Source organism: Apteryx mantelli, chromosome 9, assembly GCF_036417845.1.
Source record: "Apteryx mantelli isolate bAptMan1 chromosome 9, bAptMan1.hap1, whole genome shotgun sequence".
In the NCBI taxonomy this organism is placed as follows: Eukaryota; Metazoa; Chordata; class Aves; order Apterygiformes; family Apterygidae; genus Apteryx; species Apteryx mantelli.
The window spans coordinates 25,461,174-25,487,893 of record NC_089986.1 but is presented as its reverse complement, the minus strand read 5'-3'; the positions used below and the strand labels follow the sequence as shown (position 1 = coordinate 25,487,893).

The 26,720-nt window shown below is 43.1% G+C and overlaps 1 protein-coding gene across 1 annotated transcript in view; it reads right to left on the bottom strand.

Annotated features, from left to right (window-relative positions):
* Positions 1–260: 260 nt before the first annotated feature.
* LOC106496152 (vertebrate ancient opsin-like) overlaps positions 261–26,720 on the bottom strand; it is a 66,652-nt gene continuing 40,192 nt past the window's right edge. Inside the window, 3 exon segments of the mRNA XM_067302192.1 lie at positions 261–497; positions 22,897–23,021; positions 23,024–23,120. Of these exon segments, the coding sequence (XP_067158293.1) occupies positions 261–497; positions 22,897–23,021; positions 23,024–23,120 (459 nt within the window).

The following is a 26,720-nucleotide window of genomic DNA, read 5'->3' as shown; positions in this document are numbered from 1 at the left end:
CCTTTTGCCTATTCTACAGGGATTGGTTTTTTGTGTTTTTTTTTGTGTTTTTTTTTTTTTCACAAACCCCTATAAAACTTCTCGCATTTACTAGGAAGGGTCTTTGGGAAAGAGGGGAATGGCTTATTGGTGAAATGAACCTCTCGAGAAGCGGGCAGGCCATTTCTTTTCATTAGAAACAACGCTGTATCTAACCACCGAATCGCGTGGTTGCCCATGGGCACTGCCCCAAGCCGCTAGCGTCAGTCGGCGAGCCGCGGCTAGGCGCTGCAGTGCACCACCAGCACGGCTCGCTTTGCTGGTGGGCCATGGTCCGGCGGTGGCCCCAGGTGGCCGGAGCTGGCAGCCGTGTCCTGCTGGCCTGCGGCACTGGTGACGTTGTTGCCTTGCACCCTCCGCAGCGTGGGACCTTCACGGGTGGACTTGGAGGAGGACTTGGCACTGGAGCTTGTGGTCACTTTGTTGTACTTCAGAAGTGCCCAAAAGCATCTGTAAAACTGTCACACGCATGTAAAGAAGGTGGAGTTAGTAAGATAGGCTGCACCTCATGGTCTTTATGTTCTCTGCCCTGCATGCAGGACTTAATTCCCTGGAGCAGTCCTGGAAAAACATGCGTAGGCTGAATAATACTATTTCATATTAGAAATTGAATTGTTTTATGGAAAAAACATATTCTAGTGCTGCCTGGGAGCTCTGACTGCAGTCAAGGCCCCTGTTTGCTGAGGTGAGCTGGGATCCTGGGGAGCTGGAGCTGCGAGAAATAATTGCCTTTCTTTTTCCTTGGTCTGAGCTCACAAGCTGGGCGTGTGGAATAGAGAAAACCCAAACTGAGGAAAATAAAAAGCAATTTTTGCACAATTGTTCGTGGGGAAAAAGGCAGTTTTAGCAACACTAAAATATTTTGGAAATCCTGGGGATGAGTAAAGTGCTAAAATTTAGATGGGGCATTTTGCCTGCTTGCGGATTGGTTCCTGTGTTTGTTTGAGGGCAGTTGTTCTTTTTGGTTTGGGTTTTTTTAGTTCATGGTTTACATCATATTACATTTTCATCGCCTCTTGTTTACAAAGTAATGGGGAAGGGAGAGAGCCAGAAATGAGATCATTAAAGACAGCCCTGTAACAATCTTCTTGCATCTTGTTTACTACCAATATGAATGACTGTCTACCAATACACAGTGCAGAGGTGACAAAGTGCTTTTCAGTCTGTTCTCATGCAGGTGGTTTGTAGGAGTCTGTTATCTGACTGAACTGACACTTCCCCCCAGTATTATTAACAATTGCTAAGACATCGTTTTCATTTTATTTTTCCCTTTCATCTGCACGCATGACTAAACGAATGGAGTTCCTTGGAGGAAATGGCTCGGGACTAATCGATCAGTGGGCTTTATACTAACGATTATGTGCTCAGATGCAAAATGCAGTCATCCCGCCGCGGCTTAAAGAGATTTCAAGGTGTGCCAGCGATTCAGACAGATGAATCATAGTAGCCTGTAGCGAGGTTATTGATATATCGCATTACTGAAAGCATAATAGGGATCAAGCTAATCGAATAGCAAATAAAAGCGGTGTTTGCTGGTTTGTCTGATTTGTGTCTGACTGGGGAAAAGATGAAAAGAAAGCTCGGCAATATGTTTGGCTTAGGCTCCCAGATGTGTACCTAGTGGTTAGTTAGACATCCAATATTCAATGGATTTTTTCAGCTGCGTGGCAAAGCAGCATGTGCATTTCAGATTGGAGCGAGTCTATTATATAAATTTAAGGCACCTGTTGCCCTTGAACAGAAGAAATATATTTTGTATCTTACACTTTGTCTGACTGGCCTGTCTACCACTGCAAAGTCAAATACTGGTAGCTGATCTCTGTGATATGAAGAGAGTCCGAAGTGACTTATTTATAATTCTCCGTACAGCATAGCTGATAACGAGAGTTGCCACGGAGTGTGGTGTTGAACAACCGCCAAGCAGAAATCATGCTTCTGTTTGTCGACACAGTTGCTTGCTGGGGAAAGTGACTTTTGACCAAAATGAGAGTTTTCACACAATTTTTGTACATGCTGAAATTCCTTTTTTTTTATGAGAAACTGAAATTTCACAGAAACTCGAGACATTTTTCCTATGAAAAATAATTATCATTTTTCATCAGCCTATCACTACTGAGCATGGAAATACTAAGCAGCGTGGAGACCCTTGTGGAATGTTTTCTGTTGGGTGTTTGTTTGTTTGTTTGAAGTGGTCCGTTGCAGCTTTGGCTCTCTATGAAAACCCTCGGCATAGCTTCCCGTTACCTTCCCTCGCGTGTTCTAGCTGAATTACTTTTCTTATTGCTTCCAAGCCGATCTCTTCCGTTTGGTTCCCAAGAGGGGCGGGGGCTTGCCGCAGAGCCCGTGAGATGACCCGCGGGCTGTAGGAGTCCTCCGGCGCGGGTGGGAGAAGCGGGATAAAGGCGTCGCGGGACGGCAGAGCTGCGGCACGGCGGGAGGGTGCCGAGGCGCTGCCCAGCCGCCGTCCTGGGGACGGGGCAAGGCACCAGGCACCCAGGGAGCAGCAGGACGGTGACCCCGGGATGAAAAGCAGAAACCCAGAATCACTACACGCTAACGTGGCACGTTCTTTCTGCTCCGTGGAGAACTGAGGATGTGACTGCGGGGGGTGATATTACAGTTAGCAGTGCCTTTGAAAATCAAGCAAATGTTTTAGAGGCTCTCGCTGAGCATCCAAAATTTCCGAAGTGACATGCTTCTGGAGTGTCCAGCTCTAACAAGAACTGGGCAGTCTCTTGCAGACTTAACCACCGTCAGAGAGGACTAGAGGCCTGCAAATGCTCACATCACTCAGGGAATCGCATCCAGAAGCTTACTACAGTTGCTAAATCAATTGGTTGAAATAATCACTGTTAATCATGATGAAACCAAGTGAATTCCAGCCTACCATAAGTCTTTAATCATGGGATTGAATAAGGAAAGGCAAAAAAAGAGAATTTCATAAGGAAAACAGGAGACTTAGGAGTGCAACTCCTAGTTGCTTTCAGTGCTCGCAGAGGCTTTCCAAACCTCCCCTGCAGTTTTTTTTTCAAGAAACAAAGAAACTCTACAGTGTTGTTACACTTTCTGAAGGAGAAAATGATGTTTTTCATAACAGCCATATGCCATACGATTTGGTGCTGATACAGGATGTACATCACCAAAAGGAAATTCATTTTAGACAAAAATAAAAAAAAAATCCCAGCTCTCTCTATATGTACTGCACTGACCTGGAGAACTGATAACCTCAAGTGGGTATTGAGGCCGAGAGCTTATCAGGTGTCAAAAAGGATTAGACATTTATAGGGAATCATAAGAATATCCCTGATTAGCTTAGATGGGATAGAGGGTGTACATCACGACATGATATATACATCATTATGCCGCAGGGCAGGAGCCAATCGCAGTTTAGTTTATGAAGGAAATTTCCTGCATAGAGCTTATCTCATTGGGGTTTGTCTAAACTGAAGATTTCTCATACTTTCCTCTCATTGGGAAGTATGGTCCGATTTGCTCACTATTGGAGCATTTTTGCTGGCACCAGGCACCAGCATGACGTGGTGCTGCACTTGGTCTCCAGGCTGGTCTGTGTCAGGTAACTCTGAGTGAGGCTGACCATGGCCGCGCCAGAGGGCTGAGGACCCTGACTGCAACCTACCCTGGCAGGCAGGTGAAGTTCAACGGCACTATGTAAGCCAACTGCAGCCTCCTTGTGGTCATTCTCCAGCTCCCAGCAGGGATTAGGAGTTGCACAAAGTGGTGGCTGGACCCATTTTTGGCTGACAGCTAGCACTGTTGCACGGGAAAGTTTTACGCCAAGAGCAGCACTCCCTCAGGCAATTTGATGTCCTCTGTCTAATTCCTGCCTTGGAGAGGAAAGAAAGGAGGCAGCTTGTGGCAGGATTCATTCTTCTCAGATCCCATCTTATTTGTGCAGTCTTGTGACCCACCGTTGGTCCACCATCACTGTGGCTTGGCCTCCTTGGTTTGGATGGTTTTCCAAGTGCTTAAACTGTCTAGATCTTTCTGCTACATGTTGTCATCTCATACAATGGAAGCATCTGTACAGCAAGAGGGGAACACAAGTAATGCTGAATTATCTGAAGACAGGGATTATTCCTTGAGCAAGGTTTGTAAAACTAAGTTCTACAAGATCATAATTTCTCCTGAACACAGCCAGATCAGTTGGGCTCAACTGATTTGAGCCAGATCTTTCTCTGCTTACCATCAAGAGAAGTGTAACTAATTCCAGACAGGGGATGAAGCACATTTTATTTCTTTCTTTTTTCCTGATTTTGTCTTCTAAAAAATGATTCAAAAGCAAGAGGAAATGCAGTATAAATTGATTTGTCCAGTTCTTCTTTAAATTCCTGAAAGTTTCAGCATTAGATTTAGTAGAATTTTGACAAGAAAAAGGTTTTCTTCTTAACCACTGTACTCCTAAACATTGCAGAATCTGCTTTCATGGGCAAAACCCCTATTTTTAATCTGCTAATAGTTTTTTCTGGAGCACACCTAGGTGACCATAGTGGATACTCATGCGTTAACTGAGGCAGCTGCAGCTGTAAAGCAAAATCCCCCTGAAATTGCACTTAAGCCAGCTCTCTCCAAACCAGAGACAAAACTGATTTGAGTGGACATGTTTCCAAACAAAGAAAGAAGGAAATTAGCTGATTTACCTGGTGAGGGTTAAGCACTTATTAAAAACCAGTATATCTGACTGGCTTTCAGCTGGGTAATTCATGTGAACAAATGATGGCACGAGTGAGCCAAATATTGCAGCTTCACGTGAGCTGGGATAAGGATGCAGGTTGGATCATCCCGTGTTTGTTAGAAGTGTGACTGAGTGATGGAAACTGGAATTTGGGACACGTACCATTGGCTGGCAGTGCCAGCCTGTGTTAGCTGATAGAGGTTCAGACCTGCAGGTTCTTGTTTGCTCGTGTACTGCTTAGCTAGCACATAGAGATGTTCTTGGCTGGTGACATTGTGTAGGCAGTTGGGTGTTGCTAAGAAAAAATACGGACAAGGTCAAGCAAATAAGACAGAGGAAAACAAAGAAGCAAGCTCAGGAAATTTCTGATTTAAGGCTGATCCTAAGCATATAACTGAGGGAGTTTGATATTCTCTAATGATACGCATTTGTTATAACAACAGAGAATAATGATGACTCTTCAAAACGTGGTGAGTTTAAACTCATTTACCAGTTCCTTTGCCCTCAAATCCAGGTATCGTCTTTACACAATATTCCCTCAAGGGCAAGACGCAACGCCCCCAAAATGCTAATCCAGCTTTTGTTTCAATTTTTCAGTCAGAAAGTAATATAACTGGTTTTGGGTCCCTTGCCCAGTTTCAGAAATGAGCATTGATCTCCAGTGATAACGCTTCAGCAGGCCAGGAACATTACAAGGAAAGAATTACAACATACATCACCCCTTCCTGAAACACACTCAAAACACCAACTCGGAGCTTCTGGTATCTGTCCTGGCCTGAGCCCAGTGCCTCAAACTCTGCTTATGCTGTTCTCTTTATGAATTACATGGTAGGAATTATATCAGCTAACATGCAGCTGTGGCTTACTCCGCTGTCATGGATGACTTTTGTCTACCTACTTGAAGACACAAGTGCTTATCACACGTTAATCTTTTGAGTTAGAGGCAAAAGAGTGTATGTGTTAACGCAACTCCTTGCTCTATTTCATTGTCCCCAAGTGCCATTATGTTACTGGAAAAACTATACCACTTACAAAGCTAAACTGGGTTGCAGTGAGAGGTGGGAAGACATGAGGCACTGAACCCTTACAGGCTGCCTACAGATGATGGTCATGTGTGTGATCTGATACACCCTTGGTATTCTTCAGTATCCAAGCCGCTCCAAGGAGGGAAGTCATCTGTGACTGAGTCGGTGGCAGGAGTGATGTCGTAGTTGTGTGCTGGGGGTGGCGTTCGGGTAAACCTTTGCTGTGTTCCCTTGAGCATTAAATGATCATGCTGGACAAAGAGGTTTCTGGCCAGGACTGATCTTCAGCATAGACCAAATTCTTTGCAATTCTTCAGAAAGCCTTGGACACCAGACCAGAATTTAATATGCATAGGTAAAGTGACCTCAAGGGTGAAGGAAGGGTGTTGTTGGAAAAACCTATAGCTTTTCTATTCAATAACTAAAAGGCTTGAATGCAATGCTCCATTTGCAATAGGTGTTGCCTTGTGCACCTTGGGACTCTGGTGGGACTAAATAGCTTCTGCCAGGCTCTGCTGGTGAGATCTGGCAGTACCGTTCTCTCTAATCTTGCATTTGTGCTTTGGGCAGTCTGGTCATGTTGGGGAATGGGACTAATGATTTTTGTACTAAGCTTCTTTGAAAGTTTTGTGTAACATCTTTAATTGTAAGTTTTGGGGAAATTCTAAAGTTGAACTGCTCACGACTGTCAATTTGTCTAGTAAATGACCTGCATCACCAAAAGAGCCATCAAGTGTCTTAAATATTGTTCGGACAGTTTGTTCTAGACAAATGACTATGCATGCATGACTGGAGGAAGGAGGAGGGATTAGTCAGAGAATAACTCATTGTCTTTTTTCTGATAAAAGTTGAGATGAAGAACAAAGCTCAACATGGGCAAACCCCAGGGAGTGTCTGCTCTGTAGAAGGTGGTCTGATTTTGTTTAGGCTGAGTCACGCTGTGAAGTTTCTAAGCTGGCTTGCTGGATTTCCTTTCAGCGGAACACTGGGCTAGTGCAGGTTTGTTTATCTGTGACCATTGCTCAGTTTCTGTTTCATGCCAAATTACACAGAGTTATTTACTGGTTTTAATTTGGAATATAGAAAGAGATATCAAAGGGCTTGGAGAACTCTGGCCCCTCTGGCAGCCATGTCTGGAGAATGCTACCATTAGCAGTTTCGTTTCTGGTTTATGTTTTTCAAAACTTGGTAATAACAGGGATATCAGGTGCAGGATACTTTACAGGGGTCTGGCTCATAAGAGTGGATGCTTAGCTATTTTTAAAACTGAGCTCTTTTTGATACATTCCAGTGGGGAACATAAGCCCAAAATAGAACCACTGAAAATTCACTTATCAGTTTTGGAAAATCTTAGCCTGGGCCAGCAAGATAAAGTGGCTGCAGCTGCTTGCTGAGCAGGGGAGAAGTCGGTGGGAGTGCAAGGAGAGCTGTGTAACAAGGTATAGGTGACAGGATCCCTGACGTCTCAGCCTTACAGCGTGTCACCGTGACTCCTGTGGTCCTGTCTGTCATCCACAGCCTGGCTTAGCGAAGAAAAACATTGGAGCCCTTGACGTCATGGAACCAAATGAAGACAAATTAAAAATCCCAAGAATGTGCTGTCTAAATGATTTCTGCTGAATATACCAAACATAGAAGAAGTGGTTTAATCCTAAAGCACAAAATAAACACCAATAGTGCAAAATATACACTCTTCAGCAGCTGAGAGTACGCTATATCCCTGGCTGCTAGGAATCCGCAGAGCGCGGCTGGCCTCAAAAGCAACGTGGCAATTAGCACTGTTGGAGGGGCTGCCCTGTTACGTACATCTTTATTTTTCTAGGAGTCTCCCAGGATAATTGGGTCCTAACAAGGACATTCCTTGATCACTCCCTCTGCCACAGAACCATCTGGACAAGATGATAACAACCAGCTTGTCTCCTTTTACAACATTAGCAATGATTTTTCTGTTTTCGTTTATCCCCTATCTTATCAACTTTATGGTAGAGTTCACATCTGCAGGTGACACTCTTATCAGTCATCTTTGTGTAACTGCTTGAGTCACTGGAAAATTCTCATTACAGTACAAGAATCTCTCTCTTTTATCTCTTTAACCTTCACTTATCCCTTGCCTGGAGGCATATACTGTACATGCAAACTTTATTTTATCTAGACTCTGGATCAGTAATTTTTGAACATTTACTAATGGGAGGGAGGAGAAGCCTGGACACAGAATCTATTTAGAACTATAATGAAATTAGAGAAAAATGATGGCTGCATCAGGATTTGCAAAACATCAGGAATGTTGTCAGTGCTGAACCTAGTTATCTAAATGACTGGCTCCTCTCTAATTTTTCCTGTTTGTAATGTAAAAACTATCTTGCGCTGCTATTTACTCCTTTCCACCACTGGTGACCAAATGGAGGTTTGTCGACCAGCGCTGGTCTACGACTGAGTCAGTGCTGTTTTGGCCACACGCTTCTGGTGGGAGTTGTTGGTCCATAAAACAGCTATGTCTCTGTACCCCTATTTTAGATGAGAGAAATGGGTGTGTAAGAAGGGGCCCTCACACTAATGATCCTGCGAGCCATGTTTGTTCCTTCCCATTCTGCTTTCTCAGTACGTGGCTCATACAAGTTTCCATGTGGGTACCAACTACCAAACAGATTGAGGCAGCAAGGGACGCTGCTGGAGATACGCACCTCAACCTGGGTGTAACAGCAAGGAAGCGAGTCTGATGCAGGCCTAAGCATCACTGTACAGACTATATCTTCTCAGGTGTAGGATTATTACTCACAGACGTATTTTCCCTGTAAGTGTGTCTCTTCCTGAAAATTGGGCTGGTTCCAGATTAATTCAGACATATTTGGACATAGTTTGAACTATGCTTGCCAGTGTAGCTAGCTGATATAGCAGAGGCTGATGACCTTTACTCAAGGGTCAGGAAAAAAAACATTCTCAAAAGAGAGAGAAAACTTCTGTACGGTAAGTGACCAATTAGTGACCCAGCAGCCAGAAAGATGAAACTTGTGAAATTTACATTAAAATGAACACCTGAGTTTTGAATGCCCCACAGGCAAAATACACTAGTTCCTAGGAGTTCCACTTGTGACCACAATTCTGAAGCCTAAATTTAGGGATACAGAAAACATGTCAGGTGGAAAGAAAAGGCTGTGTGAAAGCAGGGACATGGGGAGGAGAGAAAGGCAGAGGGAACACCAGGTATCTGCCTGAACTATGAGCTAACTTGTTTTATCATCTCGTGCATTTTTTTATGTTTTGCTTCCTGTGAGAGGCAGAATTATTTTGGCAAGCTTGCTAAGGAATAAAGCTCACCTTATTCCTCTCTGTCCATCCCTCCTCTCTGCACCTGGCTCACTTTTGGACTGATTTTGGGATCCAGGTCCACCACAGAACTAGCAATATCATTTCCTTTTCTAGATGAGTTTTATGAGAAGAGGCAGCTGAACAGAGGTGGGAGAAATTGGAAGAAACAGCAGAATAAGCATGAAGAGTCTTGCAGCACACCGAGGAGCCCTCCCTGGGCACGAGCTTGAGGCACAGTCAAGCTAGGGGAGGAGGGGGGCTCAGTGCACACACCTCGGACTCGGGCAAATGTCATGACACCAGCTCACAAAGAGAGGGGGAAAACTGCTTATTGAAAGCATCTGTGAGCAGTACAGTTCCACTTGTGACTGGGCAGAGTGGAAATACAGAGGGAGTAAATCTGAAATAGTAGGTGCGGTCTCTATGTCTTGGGGGTTTTCTTGACAGTCACCAAAGTATTGTTAAGTTTGAGAATGCTTTTCTTCCTGCAGTGCCTCAAGGAGCCTCTCCGTGCACTTGAGGGCTGGAAACAAATTCTGTCAAATGGATTTGTGGACTAGGCATCACCTGAGTCTATAAAGAAAGTTAGTAATTAAAGCCCTGAATTAAATGTTTCATACTCCTGCCCTAGTTTTCAGATGACCGAGTGTACTGTATCCCTTGGCAGTCCATTTCGATGGCTGATTGCTCCTCTGTCAGAAATTGCCCTTTATTTCCAGGTTGAAGTCTGCTGACTTCAGTGATCAGTAATTGGATCTTACGTCTTTTTCTAAATGGTCAATGTACTTTGGGCTTTGAGGAGGTTGTATGTGGCATGTGAGAATGAAAAGATGGACCTGAACTGTTCGGCCAGGGATGACTGTACCAAAGCTTTTGCATGGGTATTTCTCTAAATATTAGTGTGAGAATCAGTAGTACTTAGCTGATAGAAATTAGGTAACAGCTCTAAGTTTGGATTCATAGGTTACCAGCTTTGAAAATCTTGGCTAAACTCATTAATCTCTATGTATCCATATTTAGATACTTAAAATAATACCTTGAAAATAGATTGGGATATCCAAATGCCCAACTGTGTGCACAAATGCAGGATTCAGGTGCCTAACTTTAGAGACCCCAGATTGAAAACTGATCATATAGTAGTAAAGTGAAGAGCGAAGACAACTTCTGTATGCATCCTGGTCTGCCAATGAAGGACCAAAAGGAGTTAGTGTAACTTCCTAAAAGCTTTGCACTAAACTACTGTGGGTCTTATATAGAGAAAAACTTGGAAAGCATCTTTACTAGTATATCTATATTTCAGTATTGTAAGTGTGGAAGAAGACACATATGGGATTTTTCCAGGACGTAGTCTATGTCCCTTTTGTACACTGTGATGACCTTGGAGAATGACAGTTTTTGTCATTAACTTTCATCTTTATTATATCAAAAGCTTGTGCAATTTTTAAACTCAAATGTAATTTTCTGCTTTCTTCATATATTGCTTTCTTCACACACTGCTTTCTTCACATGTTTTTCACAAATTCAAAAATAATGAGTATTCTGGATATTGTGACATTCACTGCTGCTGTGCCAGTTTAATATGCACTTTATAAAATATCAAGTCTTTGGATCTTTTTTCCAATACTCTGGTCCTCAAGAGGTCCTCCTTTGAATGATTCCTTGTAGTTTGGACAGCGATACTGATTGCATTGTGAGAGAACTTTAAGAAAAGGGAGATGTGTTCTCAATTTTGCCTGTGAAAGACTTGGGCTTGGTGCCTGCTTGTTTAGTTTTAGCAGATCTCTAAAATCAGTAAGAGGAGAGTTTGGGTTCAAAGAAGCAAAGGCATAGGCAACCAGAAGATTAGATTGTGAATATGATTTGATTTGGAGATGGAGCGTGTCTGACCTTTGTTAACTTGACATTTGGATTATGAACCCTCTGATGTGTCAGTTGTTGGAAGTGAAACATTTCAAAAAAACCCAAAAGAAACAAAAAAAGCAAAAAGAAAATCTCCCTTTGATTTTTGTAATAGATGAGACACTTCATAAGATAGGATGTTTCAATTTCAGTTTTGCGCATTATCAGATATTAAATAGCCCTGGTCTGAGCCAGTAGTTTTTGGTGCTGTGTGGGAGCTAGAAACTGGAGAACATACTCTCAGTTAAAATCATGACTAACTACTATGCTAGCTTTAAACTGGTTAACACTGTTATAATGATGCCTCTCTAGAGTTTTATATTTTTATTGCAAAGGAGATCATATCAACTAATTCAGGTGAAATCACCTCTTTACTATATAACCCCTAATGCTGGTGTGTTGGTAATGCAGATAAAACTGGGCTCGATGGAGATATATATATATGTATGTTTGTGTATGTATATATGAGCTATTTTTTCTCTGGACACGTGATAAGATTCCAAAGACAAAGGTACTAGATCCATCATTCCCTGTGATGCTTGGCATTTTTAAGGTCTGAATAATAGTTTTCCTTCCTTGATTAAAGAAATTGTCAGAAACCAAGAGAAGGAAAAAGGAAGAACGGGGCATAAGGCAGGTGCCCCAGCTGAGCCTCTGGCAAGACCAGATCCGAGCTCCGAGCTGCGTCCAGACAAAGCTGGTGTCGACGTCCTCGCCCGCCTTTGCTGCTGCCAGACGCTGCCCGTGGTCTCAGCTTCCCGTCAGTTGCCGTGCATGGCTTGAGTGCCAATTAGTAGCCCTGTTAGCTGGGGACGGCTCGGACCCTCCCCCCGATGTCCCCCGGCCGATACCTCTGACAAGCAAGGGTGAGACAGACCCTAATTACGTAAAGGAAAATTTGACTTTCTTGCTTGGTCTTTATGATTTCTTTTTTCCATGCTTGCGTTTTTTGCCCATCCGTTAAACTCCTTTGTATAGAAGTGAGCAGAAGAAGTTTTAATGAGCAAAACAAGTCTTTGCTCTCGGGAATTATCTGGGGGATTTTGACCTTTATAGGGCTTTTTTTTTAAGCCTGTGAAAAATGGTTTGCAGCCAGCTTGTCCTGAAGTACAAAAAAATGTTCTGTTTATTCAGAAGTCTCAACACTGCCTGAAGTTCATACTTCTATAGTGCTTTTGTTTGGTTTTTCTTCCCCCAGGGGCCTGCCTGTTGTTATTTTTGAGTGAGGGAAAACTCCCAACAGAATCATGTCAGTAAAAGGTCCTAGTGGCTGTACATTATGTACTGTGTGCTGTGTGGTGTATTATACATCAGTTAAGCATGCCAGTAATTATTTTTTTTATAGCTGAAACCATCTAAAATGCTTACCTAAAATCAACTACACTGTCCTATAAACATCTTTTTTTTTTTTTCTTAATGGTTTGGTTTGGCAAAGTTTTCAGAGTGTTCCTAGAGAATAATCCAAGGGCCCACAGCTACCAGCTAAGTTTTAAGGTGTTTTTTTTTTCCTCACAGGTATTCATTTTAGATATTTACAGACTGCTTCTTTGGGAAATTTTCAAGCACTGAACATACAATTCTTTTTAAAATCATTTCCCAAATTCTCTGTCATTGCAGTTTGGGTTAACAGAAGGATGCTGAATTCCAGGTAAAATATAGAGGATAAGTATTTAAAACAGAATTCAATGTGTGCATATATATTTGAATGCTTTGCAAACAGATGAGAACAATGTAAAAAGGAAGAAACTACAGGTGTCAGTCAATTAAAAATAGCTTGTGATACAGTTATGGGAATATGTGGTACCTGGTAGAAATCTGCTTCAGACACTTTGCACTGAAGTGGATGTTTAGCATCCCTGCCGACACGTGCCAGGCTTGTCTGCGTGATGCTCGGGAAGGCAAGATGTACTGAGAGGTGCAGGGAAAGACCCGGCTGCAACTCTTTTTGCTTTAGGATAGTTTAGCAGATGCATCCCAAGGGCAAAGCCTGTAGAAGAAGCAGTATCTGAGGAAACACAGGTCAAATTCTTCTGTTTGGGCCAACTTCATGTTTTGGCATAATGATGCCTTTGTTGGAAAGATAATTAGAAAAGAGTCAGTTGAAAATCCAGGAGTGCAAATATTCATTCATCTAGGAAAAGGAAGGAGTGGGAGGCAAAGGAATAGAAATTTCAAAAAAAACAGGCCATCTCAGGGGTAAATGAACTCAGGAGAGCTGGGAGAGCTTGCCTCTTTCATAGCTACCTCATCTGGTGAGTGAGAAAGATTGGAAGCAAGACAGGAGATCAGTGCAGTTGTCTCACGAGCTCTTTATGGATCTGAAAATCAAAGGCAGCCATACAAAAATGGAAGCAGGGGCATATTGCCGAGGATAAGTTTTAGGGAATACCACAAAGGAGTGGGAATGACATCAAAAGCTAAGCTCCAGAAATGCATCAGAGCTGGCTAGGAGCATAGGAAACAGCAAGAAGAGGTAAATCCATTTGAAGTGAGAGAAAGACAAAGATTGGTAGTTTAGTACTTTAAGAGGAAAGGAAAACAGCCATGGAATATTTGGAAGAATGTTTCAGTCTTTGCTATTATTTTTACAATGTGTTTAATTGTGATAAGGTGCATTAAAAAGGGAGGGAGCGTAGGTTCAAATGGGAAAGAAAATGCTGCCTGTTTCGTTAAGATAGGTGCATTCGGGTCAGGAGGGCCTGGTGATTGTATTCAGAGCATATGAGGAGCAAACTGATGCATCTCTAACCATTTAGTGATCACCTTGGGTAACCTGCAGGGGCTGTAGAGGGACCCCCTTAGAAGGTCCCTACTGTAGGAAACTGAAAATGGGAAGCCTGGAGAGTGGTAGAACAGTCAGGCTGATGTTCATTCCTGCAGCGATACTAAAATGATAATTAATGTATAAGGATAATATAGTGACAGGAAGCTACCAGCAAATTCTGCCAAATCGATCTCATTTCCTCCTTAGTGGGATCCTGTCAGATAAGGGGAAGTCAGTAAATGTGATTTATCATAAATTTATTAAGAGTTCTGCCACTACCTCTTGACAGTCTCATTAGGTGTCGGAGAGTGGTAGTCTAAAGGAGATCGTGACCTGGCAGGTGGGTGACTGGTTGAAAAATTAGATGAAAAGAATAATTATCAGTACCTCGCTGTAAAATGGGGGCCTCAATAAATAAAATAAAATGCACATGTGAATAAGAGGAAATAAAGTAAAGACAGTGCAAAATGCTACACTTGGAAAGGGAAAATCAAGTGCATAAATACTAAATATGAATTGACTGGCTCCAGAGCAGTTTTGCAGAAGAGTATTTGGATGTGATAGTGGGTTTCCTACTGAATGTAAGTAAACATGAAAATGCAAAATCTTAACACAATCCAGAATGATGGGTGTTTCACGTGAAAGATGTGGAAAGTTACATCTGCTCTCCCTCATATTGGTCATATCTACACAAGACTACTGTGCCTGAGCTGGGATCTCTGCTTTAAATGGGATTCAGACCCAGTAGAGAGAGATTTAGGTAAAGGAAGGAAGAATAAGAGCTCCAGTAAATATAATCCCTGAGGAGAGGCTGAAAGCAGTGGATTTTTTTTAGTCTAGACAAGAGAAAACTAAGAAGGAGGAGGGAGGATGGTCAGTGCTCCAGTAAAAAAAGCTTGCTACAAATAAGATGATAAATTGTTCTCCATGTTCCTTGATAAAAGGACAAAAAGAAACCTGCTTTGCCTGTGCTGAAATCATGCCAGATAGATACTAGGAAAACCTTCAATTTTTAGAGTGGTAAGACTTTTGGAAGTCATGGAGTCTCTTTTGAGGTACCTGCCAGCCTCCGATCCTATGTCCCTGTGATTGCTTCTGAGATGTTTGAAGGCAGTTTCTTAAACCTAAGTTTAGAGTTAAATTACAAATGAGATCCATAAAGGGTGTTAGAGATGTTCTTCAGGTCAGTGGCATTTTAGTGACTGAAGTGTCTTGTTTTATTAGGTAATGAACAGATTGATTTTCAATAAATCTGGTTCTTTATATACACATTTTGGCAATGATGACTAGTAATTACCTATCTAACATTGCAATATAATGAAAGTATAGAAATTCCATTTAATCAGTAATAGTATTAGGAACACTAGACATCTCCATCTTAGTGGGATGAAGGTTAGCGGCATTCAAAGTGCCTGGGAACTCTTTGGAAGTAGAAATCTGGCCAACAGAGCGGCTAGAGGGAAATCATGGAAAAGTGCAAAGCAACTCCAACCTCCCCCAAAAGCAAAGACTCTCTATTATTTCTCTATCCTCAAGATACTGATAACGGAGACCATTTATCTCTTTACACTATGGAAATGGCTTGCTGCCTTAGCCCAGGGAACAGAAATTGGAGGCTTAAGCCCATGGAAACCTTTGTGGGTCCCTTATGCGTGCTCCTGGGGCAGGCTGAAGGATTTGAGTGGCTGGTAATGGAGGAAATTTAGATCAACCTCCCTTTAGTCTTGGCAGCTGTCATTGCAGTACAGAATTATTAACTCCCTCAGGAGTTTGATGTGTGAGAGATGAAAACTATTTCTAAGACAGACCCTCCATAGTGCAGTGAATCAGTTCTCGTGTGGTCATAGAGATTTGCTGCATCCTACTGGACAACACTCAGTGTGACATTAACGATTCCCATCTCTAGTCTCAGCAGTTTTAATCTACTATCCTCAAACTCTTTCTCTTTGTAATAATGTCATTTTTTATAAGAAGAATTTTATAATCTCAGAAAATGTTTGGTCTGGAAATTCTGAGAAATCAACTTGGCTAATACAACGTAAAAGATTCAGATGTCAAATCATAACAGCGGTAGGTTTGCCCTCTTGTTTAGAAGGTTACTCGTAATTAGTCAAATGATGACTGTATTTAAAAGAGAAGAGGTCTAAACAGAGATCACAGTTTATGCTGACATGAAACTCTTCCAGGAGGCACCCCCAGAAACCCAGGGCCTGCATGTGAGCACACCTAGAATGAAAGCTTACCCCAAGGCAAAGAAATCCCCCAGAAGTCTGAAAAAGGTGTGGGAAATTCTTTCAAGCCAACTATAAAGAAATTCATAGCAGCAGGCATCAAGGTAGGTCCAGATAGGCTCAGAAACAGCCTATCCTGCTCAGAGGACATTTTATTGTCAGCATGAGAAGAACCAGGACTTTATTCCAGTTAATTCCAGGTTTAATGTGAAATAAATGATCACTTGCTGTGCCTAGTCTTACCTTCTGGCTGAGAACATTAGCCCTTTCGCTAGCCAGGGCCTGTGTTTCACCACATGCATGCCCACCACCTGCATGCTGAAACACACGCAACCCCGTGAGGTTCCTCTTAGCTGAGGTGTGTTATCTACCTTCCCGTGAGATAAGATGTGTTATCTACCTTTGTTCTCACACTAGCAGTTTGTCTCTGCCTTTTTGCTAGGTTTGCACATGATGAGATGAAGGAAGAGTTTGTGTTTCAAGAGTTTCAGTGGCTTTCATGAAAGTATCCTGTTTGAGTTAATAAAGAAGTCCTGGGATAGAGCTGAGGATTGTAGAGCACACTGCTGTCTTCTGAAGCTCTTTTGCAACTGTTTAGCTCAAGTGCATGGTGCGGCGTGAGTGGAAGCCCCTTCTCTCCTTTCAAACTTTAGCAAAGCAAAGGCTACCAGACTTTTGAGGCCTCTGATATATTATCAGTGTTCAGAGATGTGCCATCATGTGTGTTTCATGAAATGCAAACTTTTATCAGCAAGTGGGTTTCAGATCAGCTGAACAGAAACAAATCACTGCTTGCCTCTTGTCCTGCTTACCGCACGTGCTACTCGTGAGCATTGCGTGAAGGCTAGGGCTTCCTCCAAAGCAGGCAGTCTGGAGAAGTTGGAACCTTTCCTTGGATCTGCACAGCATTTTTAGTCTTCAACTTGCCTCAACTCACTATTTCCATTTAATGGGCTGGGAGGAATTGAAGACTGAAAATGACATACAGGGCAATTAAATTCCATTTTCTTGGGGAAAAATAGTCCTGCTACTGGTATCTGTGTATTTGTACCTGCAGTTTCTAAAGGGAGAAAATTAGGATAAAAACAAAAGTGGATATTTTTACGCTGAATTAACAACTGCGTGGTGTTGCAAACCTTTTTTCTCTTGTATTCTGTCTTAAAAACTATATCCCTCTGGCATGATTTCAATCTTCAGCAGGAAAAGGTGTTATTTAGGGGCACCTTTCAGCAAGGCAGAAGTACCAAAAGCTTTCCAGGAGAAGGCTAACACCTTCTGGAGCTAGCTAAAGATTGGGGTTTCCATTCCCATTTGTTAATTGTGGCAGCCGTGCCACAAGCCCCTTGGCAAGGCATGGGCAGGATGAAATCTTTGCTCTGTGGGCTGGCCAGCAGCAGTGCCTGGGTGCCACATCTGCCCCAGAAACAGGGCTAACGTCACCCCGGGAGCTGGTGCCAGGGGCACACCATGGGCCATGGAGAAAAGCGTAATGTTCGGAATGTGTTGTCCTGCCTGCTGAAATTCACCCTTTTTGGCAAATGAAAGAGGTCATTTGTTATGCACATGGCAATTTTTTGAGATACTTTTCAGAGAGAAAGAATCAATACATGATGAGGTTGTCTTTGCAGATTATATGCCATTTTCCTCTGAACTTTTCACATATCCTGAACATCACGCTTTTCTCTGTGATAGAGTCATTCTTTTTACCGAGGCATGTTGAGAGTGAAACTGAACTGCATTATAGAAACAGCACGGAAAATCTAATGTCCATGAAGAAGATTTTTCTTTTTTTTTTGTTTATCACTGCAGATCAGTTATGCTTTATTTTTTTCAGGGATGACAAATAACCATAGAATATTTTAACTAGTCAAAAAAGCGAGGTGCAAAAACTTTAACTGGAAACTTATTAACATCATCCTTCTGATAAGAAAAGAAATCTTACAGTTGCCCCTTGTGGTTTCTGGTTGGCTCTGAAATCTTACTGTACATTTTTATGAATAACTATAGTTTACACCTTAAAGTTTTTATGTTAATTTAAAAGAAGGTTCCTTTTAAGTAATTCCTTTTGTTCACCTGGATGTTCAAAGGCAGACTGGGGTCTGCTTTACACCCTATTTTCTGCAAATCCCTGGTCCCATGAGTGCTGTGGCTGGAGTCAGTGGGCCTGCTCATTCACAAGAGTTCATAGGCTGTTAAGGCCAAAAGGACCCTTGTCAACAGAGCCAAGCTCTCAGCTTTGCCCTGAGCTTTCATTGTGACAAATTTAGTTTATTCAGATTAATAAACTTGTCGTTACCAAGTATGGGCTCCAGGAGCAACCCATGGCCAGCACGTGGCTGCGTCTTCCTTTCTCTGCCTTGAAAACCTGGCAGCTCAGGGGCAGCTGGGCTTCTCCTTTTGGGTGCCACCCCAAAGGTCCTGCGAGTCCCGACGGTACCCTTTCTCTCTACAGGGGCCCACAAAGCTGCCCACAGCGTATACCTGCAAACGGCAGGTCCTTGCACACACCAGTTACTTTGCATGCGGGGGCAAGATGCATAATTTTGTGCCTACCTACCTGACCGTGCAGTCTCTCCTATGCCGACGCATAATTAATCAAAACATATCAGAGCAAATGCCTGCGCAGGTTTTCACGCCTGCTTGCTGATGCTCCTGCCCTGTTGTGCTTTGAGGCACAGCCCGTTTAAATCTGGCAAGTCCTAACCTTGAGAGTGTGAATTTGCAATGCCAGTGCTCATTGATGCAGTGCTTTGTGTGTGACCTGCAGCTGCTCCAGCCTGTAAGGCTGCCCGTAGGCTGTCTGCTCTGCGCACCGTGGAGAGCCGGGAGGTTTTGCCTGGAAACAGTGATGTTTCTGCGAATGTTAAATGAATGCTAGTGTTGCTAATGTACCAGTTAAGATATTTATGTTACCTGTGACTGGTTCTGCTGTCTTTAAGATCTTTATCTCCTCACCTGTCGGCATATTAGCTAGAGGAAGGCCTTTTTTTAATGTCTTTGCTGATTGTGTGAAATGCTGCAGAGATTGCTGTGAGCTAGAAAGAGAGGGTAAGGGGTCACAAATTAGACTGTTCTTGCTCTTGGAGACAAGCTTTTGAAAGATCAAAAAATAAAAGGCTTTTTCTCATATATGGAAACACCTAATACACCATTTCAGCCCACCTCACAAGTTGCAGTGTCTACATCACTTTAACCTTTTACAATTGCTTTACTTTGGTCAGAAAGCCAGAATTTGAGTTTGCTGGCGGGCATTTCCATATCTACAGGAGCTGAGGGTGTCTGGGGACGCATCTCCTTGGGACAAATCTATAGAAGCAAGACAAGGATGCTGTTGCTGCTGAAAACAACAACTTGTGCAGCTTTGCAGGACATGTTGTCTGCCGTGGACAAACAGAGGCAAACGACACTTGACGCGTTCATCCATCTACCAATATAATGGAAAATCATAACGGCAGTCTCGGTGACTGTGCATGCTGGTTAGCACCGTGGAGGGTTACGTCTGTGAGAGAAAATTATTTTATGGTGGAAATCAGTATTTGGTGGTAGAATATATGAAAATATTTTTCACAACCTAATGAACCTTTTTAATTAACAAAGCATTTGTAAAACTGTACTGCAGGGTGTAAAAATCTTAGCTGATCCACTTCTGATCATTGCCTGAGCAACAGAATTTCTTATGTGAATGGCTGGTTCCGGGCAGTGCAGGAATCTTGTCTGTGAGCCCTGTACTGGCAGTGGTCATCTCTCACGCTACCCTTCATCCTGAATAAGCCAATGATTACCGTCTTCTGTGTCACAGTGTTAGCAAATGTGTCAGGCAGAAGAAAAGAGTAGGTCAGCCGTACGAGCTGTCGTGGTTAGGACTGTTCCCCCACTGGAGAGATGAGGTGTTTAGACACCAGATGAAGCTTAGCTCCTGGGGTCTTTGCAAAGGGAGTAGTGACTTTTAGAAGGAATTGGGAGGTAGGTTTGTGGCGGGTACAAATCATGCCTTCAAAATTATGAATAATCCTGACAGTCAAATGTTGTGATCTTGGCTTGACTGACTGGTAGTAAAATTTGATACTAAATTCTGGCGGTATGGGCTTTGCTGTAAATTTCACCTAAACTGGGCTAGAAAAAGCTTGCAAAGTCTCCAGGGACCAGCAATCAGCAGTCATTGGGCTGTTGTATATTTTGAATGGAGTTTCCTTAAGGTGAAAGTTGCTGAGTGTCCTTTCCAACAACTTAAGTTACCTATATCTTGGTTCTCTATTGCTAGTTAACTGAATCTGCTTTAGTAAATGAGACTAGTTGGGTTCGTTAGTAAAACATACATGTTCTCTCAGATCAATCTATTTCTTTCTTTCAAGACTTCATGGGGGTTTTTTTAGTTGCTGATACATTATATTGAAAGAGTACAAAGAAAGGGGGTGCCATGCTGAGATGGAGCTGGGTAGAGCCAGAACTTCATGACTTGCTAGAAAGATATGGAGAATCACAAAGAGAGTTACTGACATACTGTTTACAATATCAAAGATATGAGGTCTCTGTTGTGCGTTTACCACCTGGAGAGGGCAGACCTGAGTCCAGCCCTCTGGCTGTGCTCTGCAGGATGCAAGCCTCCAGGTATAGCCTTGGGCACCAGGTATAGCCTGAAGCCACCTGCCTGGTGCCCTCCCACCGCCTATCCCTTGGCTTTCCGCGTGGTAGAGGCAATCGAAAGGGAGAAGCAGGACATGAAGCCAGCTGTGCTGGCAGCTGCTCTAGAGTCGGCTCTTACTGAGACAGACACACTCCTTGAGCCTATCCAGGCAGGAGACCTGGGTTTACCTGAGGTACCCTCAGAGTCAGATGCGGGAAAAAGAGCCTTCCTTTGCTCTTCCTCTGCTTACAGGATGGTGAAATGCATGCCATGAAATGTGGGCTCCCTCAGGTGATGTCTGGGAAGGGTCTGAGAGGGACAGGGCAGTGCTAGAGTAATCACTTCTGGAAGAAACAGTGCCTCTGAGAGCTGGGCATAGATCACAGCTGAGAACAGGCATGCTTCGCGCTGGCTCCATTCTTCAGTTTGTCCATGATACTGGCTTATATTTCAAATAATTCATATAATATTTCGTATATGTATTTTAGTATGTTTCATATAGGAAATGATCATGAAATTGGGAAACTGCAGAGTCCCACCAAACTTCATCACAGCAGTTCAGCAGAGTTCCTGCTAAAAGGCCATCAGTGATACCTGGGTGGTTCTGTCAAGAGGACTGCGAATTAGGCAGGGAAATGTTAAATGTCTGGGGAGGTGACACAGCTATGGCTGGTTACTTTGGCACTAGTGGAAATAAAAAATGAACTCCTCAGTGTGGAAGGATGGAGTCTGGCTTCTCTTTAGGGAAGGGTTATTTGAGGCATAGAAAAGAGAGGGAGGACTTGACTTTGAACTTTGTTCATGCCTAAAAATTTGAGGATGGGAGAGGAAGACACCCCTTGATCTCTGTGCCAGCATGTGCTTGGCACTCTGCTGGGAAGCAGAAGTCTGAGAGGTCCCTCTCTGTACAACCTTATTTCTACTCCAAACGTTATTATATACCTTCCAGATGGCTTATATTTTACACAAAGTTATGGCCACCGTCCTCTATTCTCTGCGTAGTCTGCTGCGATTCCTACTCTCCTGTGCCTGTGCAGTCCCGACCAGTTCTCTCAGAGCAGCAGAGGTCACGTGTTACTGAAAGCGCTGCAGAGATGACATGGCACAAGCAGCACGTTGTCAGCTGGTGCAAACAGCCATCGCTCCAGAGACTTTCCTGGAGCAGCCTCAGACAGGCTGGCCCTGGGGGTTTTCCTTCATAATTGAAAACTCTCTCAAACTGCTCCCACCAGACTGTGTGGCTGGGTTTACTAACAGGGCAGGAGGCAGATGATGTTCCAGATTATTCTCAGAGTTGGGCACGCTGCATAAAAGGTGCGATTTCACGTCACAGCTGCTTAGCCGCTTCGTGCCCTGCATTGAGAAGTAGCTCATTTCTTCCTCAGTGCAACGCTAGTCGGAGGGGAGGCAGGATACCTGCTGTCATACTGTCCGAGAAGTGGTGCTGCTGCTGCTGCGAGCAGCAGTTTTATTTTGATCCTGGTCAAATCACAATGTCTTATCGCGATAAAGATAAGGGAGGGAAAGAAACGTGACTCTGGAATATTCTTCAGGAAGCAGGTATCGTACAATGCCTCTGAGATGACCTGAAGCTCTCTCTGATACAGGAAGGTCATCATGGTCCCTGATGCTTGAAGTGTCTATTCGAATCCTCCGTCAGCCACCTTGTCATCACTTGCTCACAAATTTCTGTGGCCACTGTCTGCTGACTCCTCTTCGTGACATGCCCTCCCCATCTCCAGCATAGGACCAAAATAGGCACTTGCAGAGTGCTTTTAGGCACACCGTCACTGATCGTGACTCCCACTAGCTGTAGGAGGGGCAGACTGAGACAGAAGAGTGACTGAAGGATTTGAGGGGGCTTAGAAAGGGAAGGAATTGGGGAAGAGCAGGCTGTGGTTGGAAGGAGAAAGAGCTGCTGTGGGCAATATACTGTGTCACAGGCATCGTGCAGAGTAGAAAAGGCTCGTGCCCTAACAAAACTTCATGTAACTGAATGAACTTCAGACACTATCAGGTGCCCTCTTGCTTGCCAGAACATTGATCTTTCCTCTTCCTCATTAACTCCTTGCTCATCAAGTTACGTAATGGAACAAAAGGATCCATTACTTGCTTATTGGATATGTGGGAAATTGATTGTCCAGTTCCTAAAAGTCGAGGCTTTTTAATTTAAAGAAGTTGCTCCACATATCCCTTTTCTGTGTTTCCATCTTATCTGTTTTTTCAGTGATGTTACTGATAAACGCTTTATTTCCCCTCTTTTATTTCCTGCATACATTGAAGCTGAGTAAATGCAAGGAGAACATTTTACTTACGTGTTTGTTCAGAAATATGTAGATTGGGTCGTAGACTGTGCTGCTTTTGGCAAGGATGGATGGGATGATGCTGGCTGAGGGAGTGATGAGACCAGGTTTTCCAAATATAGCTATGAGTGCCACAATCCATATGGCAGCCAGCAAAGAAGAAAGCAAATTACCATCACCATGATCAGGATGCGCTGCTCCCTGGTCCAGCCCATCCCTTTAGTGATGCCACTCACCTGGATGGGAAAGAGGCATGAACACATCATTATCACTGCTCATACTGGGAGCAGAAGATGATTCATGGGAGCTGCTGAGATGACTGCACTCAAGGCAGGGAGGAAGATGGCAGTTCACCTGCACAATATGGGAAGGGATTCAAGCCCTATCTAGGCAGATTTGTACAAACAAGTAGCTCCACTGGATTAGAGTTGGCAATAGTGCCGTTCATCCAGAAGAGCCTTCGCCAGCTTCCTCTAAATTACAAAGCATGTGGTGTGAGCATCTTACTGTACAGAGAAGGGGGAACCTGCTGTCTTCTGACTGGTCCTGGAGGATAGTCAGAGCCAGTGCTCCCAGGACTGGTTATCTCTCAACCCCGTCCTTAGTGATGCATCCAGCCACATCAGTGTTTGTCTTGGCATGGAAGAAATTCTCTGTACCCAGAAGGCACCAGGGCAAGACAGCAGGTAGGCAAGAACAGGAAGAACAACGGATTGAGAGGCCTTCCTGCCCTGAATCCATTCAAAAAGTCACCGGTTCACTGAACCGCTCTGTTTTATTGACAGCTGTCTGGTGTAACACCAAAAGCCTTCGTAACACATCCTTTCAATCTGTGCCCATAGCAAGGCCCTATGCACTGCAAAATATTCTTGTCCTCATTGCTTTCTCTTCCCTATGAGACCAAGCAGATTTGTGCATAGCTGTTGCTTTGGACAAGGTTATATGACGTTCAGGAGAGCCTGGAGGGATAGGGAGTGGGAAGGAAACCATCAAGTCCCTCTTGGACTTACTTTTCTGATGCATTTCTTCCTTTTCTGCCATCTACTCAGTTGAATTATTGTATTTAGCTACTTAATTTTGTATAACGATGCATGTGATTTACCTATGCAACTTGTGCTGACAATAGGAACTGCGGAGATAAGAGCCATACAGATCCCGCTCCTTTCTGCAGGACGGACCCTGCCATTAGCCCTGCCACCATGCTCGGCTGCACTGCGGCAGTTCACAGTATGATGTGAATTTACACCCCCCCTCAGTCTGACTTCATTCTTTCCAGAAAGTCATTGATTGCTTTGCTAATAACTTTCTTTCCAAGAAAAAGAACTTGACTGAGAAATTAAGTACTGTGGCAATGTTTATATGAACATGTATAAACTACTTCAACTAAGCGAGGTAGGAAATTGATCTGTTTTTCCTCATGCACTCTTATAAATCTAATTTTATGACATGCAGCTGGTTTCTGAAACTGGAATTAGATTAAATTTATTTTAGCAGCAGTGTAAAACTTCATTTTGACTTGAATGACTAATGACTATGATGGATGTTACTTTTAGGATGCGTAGTACTCATTAACTTGATTTACCACAGTTACAAGGTCACACTGTAATTTATAAGTGCTAATTTTTACAACGTAGAGTACTTCAGTGCCAGGTCTCCTTATTGTATTTATTAATCAGGGTATGGTAAGTGATTTGCAAAACTTGGCAGTCGGGAAGGCTGACAGTCACGTTCTCCAGAGCTCCTGCTAGCGTTAAACTGAGAGAAAAGTCACAGTGCAGTCCCTTGACTAGCTGCATTTGACGTGGAAATCTGGATTCTTGGCAGAGTTGCCTCACTCTTTCCTGGCAAAAAAAGACCAAACAAAACGAGTGATAAAGTTTAGGAGTTCACTGACTCCAGGAGCTCATCCAGCACCTTTCTCCTTCAGCACCTGGACAAATAAGCCAAGAAGGGCTTGGACGAGTTTGCCTCTTCTGCCAAATCCTCTTTGCCGCGTGTGAACTCCTTTGCCTGCTGGCCGCTAGCAGCCAAGCGCGAGCACCCAAAAAGTGCTTTCCTCCCCACCCAGCCATCCTGTAGGACCGAGTCTGGGAGAGCTGCGTCTCCAAGCTGCTTGAGACAGAGGAGCTGCAATCCAGAAAGGACGCGCACAGCTCCCTGACTGCTCTGGCTTTGAGTTACAGTCCTGACACAGCAGCCGCAGCATAGCCATTAAAGGGTAATTTTCTCTATAAAGAGACTTTGTCTGACTGCTAATCTGTGTTTTGGGTAAGTGAACACTTCCACAACCTGTCCCCTGGAGACAGCTAGCTTCCCTTCGCTCTTATTGCCAGTGCACCCCTGAACTTCTGAACTTGTTCATAGGTACAAGAGGAAAGGTCTGATTGCTCACAAATATTTGTAGAAGATGATCCCAGACAGAGGAAGGAGGCTAAATCATAGCTTAAAGGGGAAGTGGGGGAGGGGGGAATCAGAGAGCAGAGGAAAGAGAAGTAAATCACAGTTTAAAAGATCATTTTTAGTTTGCACAAAAATAAAATAGAAAAATGCCATGCATTTGATGTTCTGAAATGGTGATAGAACAAGAAAAGTTCAAATAATGAAAATAAAAAAAAGTCATATTGTACCTTAAATTTCTTAATCTTCAAGAGTTAAATGAAGTAAGTGTATATCTTTGTTCAAAGTGTATTCTTAAAAGGCTTCAAAAAGTAATATTCTCAGGATATACTCAGGCCAGGGGCCTAAGCCCAGAGGAAGCAGCAAATACCAGAAACTGAGCTCCTAGCCAGAGCAGGAAAGGGTTGCGAGTGTTGCAATTTATAATTCGGGAATAAAAAAAATGCCAGGTTTTGCTCAGATGTTTTGTCATCTCTGAACTGACATTTTTTAGGAAATTTTGTTCTTTCCAGCATTTCAGTATTTGAGCGTTGCTGATGTGGAGCAGGGGTCGAAATGCGTGACTTCTCTGTGCAATGGCGATTCCGAATTTTGTTGAGACGAGGAGGAAGGGCAATTGCCGCTGAGCCAGCACCTGCGGCAGGAGCTGTTCAACGCAGCATTTCAGCCAGTTTCTGTGCTATTAAAATCAACAGGCATTTGGGCGGAAACATGTAACCCTTTAGAGAGTTAATTTGGATTTAGCTAAGACATTTGTTCTTTAAACATCTTGTATTAACTTTTCAAAGTCTAAAAGGAGAAGGAAACGTGGAAAAAAGGGAGTTTTCAGTGTGTGGAGAGCTGCTGCCATTGAATTCAACTGATGTGCATATGCCTCTCTCTCTTGACTGGGACTCATGTTATATTCCTAAGTAAATTGTACCATATATAAACACTTGATGCCTTATACCTCACCTTCTCTCCTGATTTCTTATGAATATATTTTGAAAAATGGACCTTGTACAGGTTGTTGTGTAATCCCTCTGCTGCAAAGTGCCGCAGCAAGCACTAGAAATCATTGCAAAAAGTTTTACGGGGAATACAGCAGGATGCATTTGCATGCTGGAAGTCACCTTGAGACTAATTAAAAACCAATAGAAACTATTCTGAAAGTAGAACATATCCGTAACTGTGTGCTGTGGGAACATAGTACAAAGTACTTTATAAAAACTTTGTTTATGTTCAAATTAAATCTTATATGACAGTTGCCTGTGTTTAAGAAACAAAGTAGTATTTGCCATAAGGCAAATAAATTTGTTAATCAAAATATTTCCATTAGTAGTGGAAAACATTTCACTCAAATACACCCACAGGCATCAGTAACTCAGATTTATATGCAGCCATGTTTTAGAGAAAGTTCACATGTTTATCTTTTTATATTGTATTTTGTGCCGTTGATA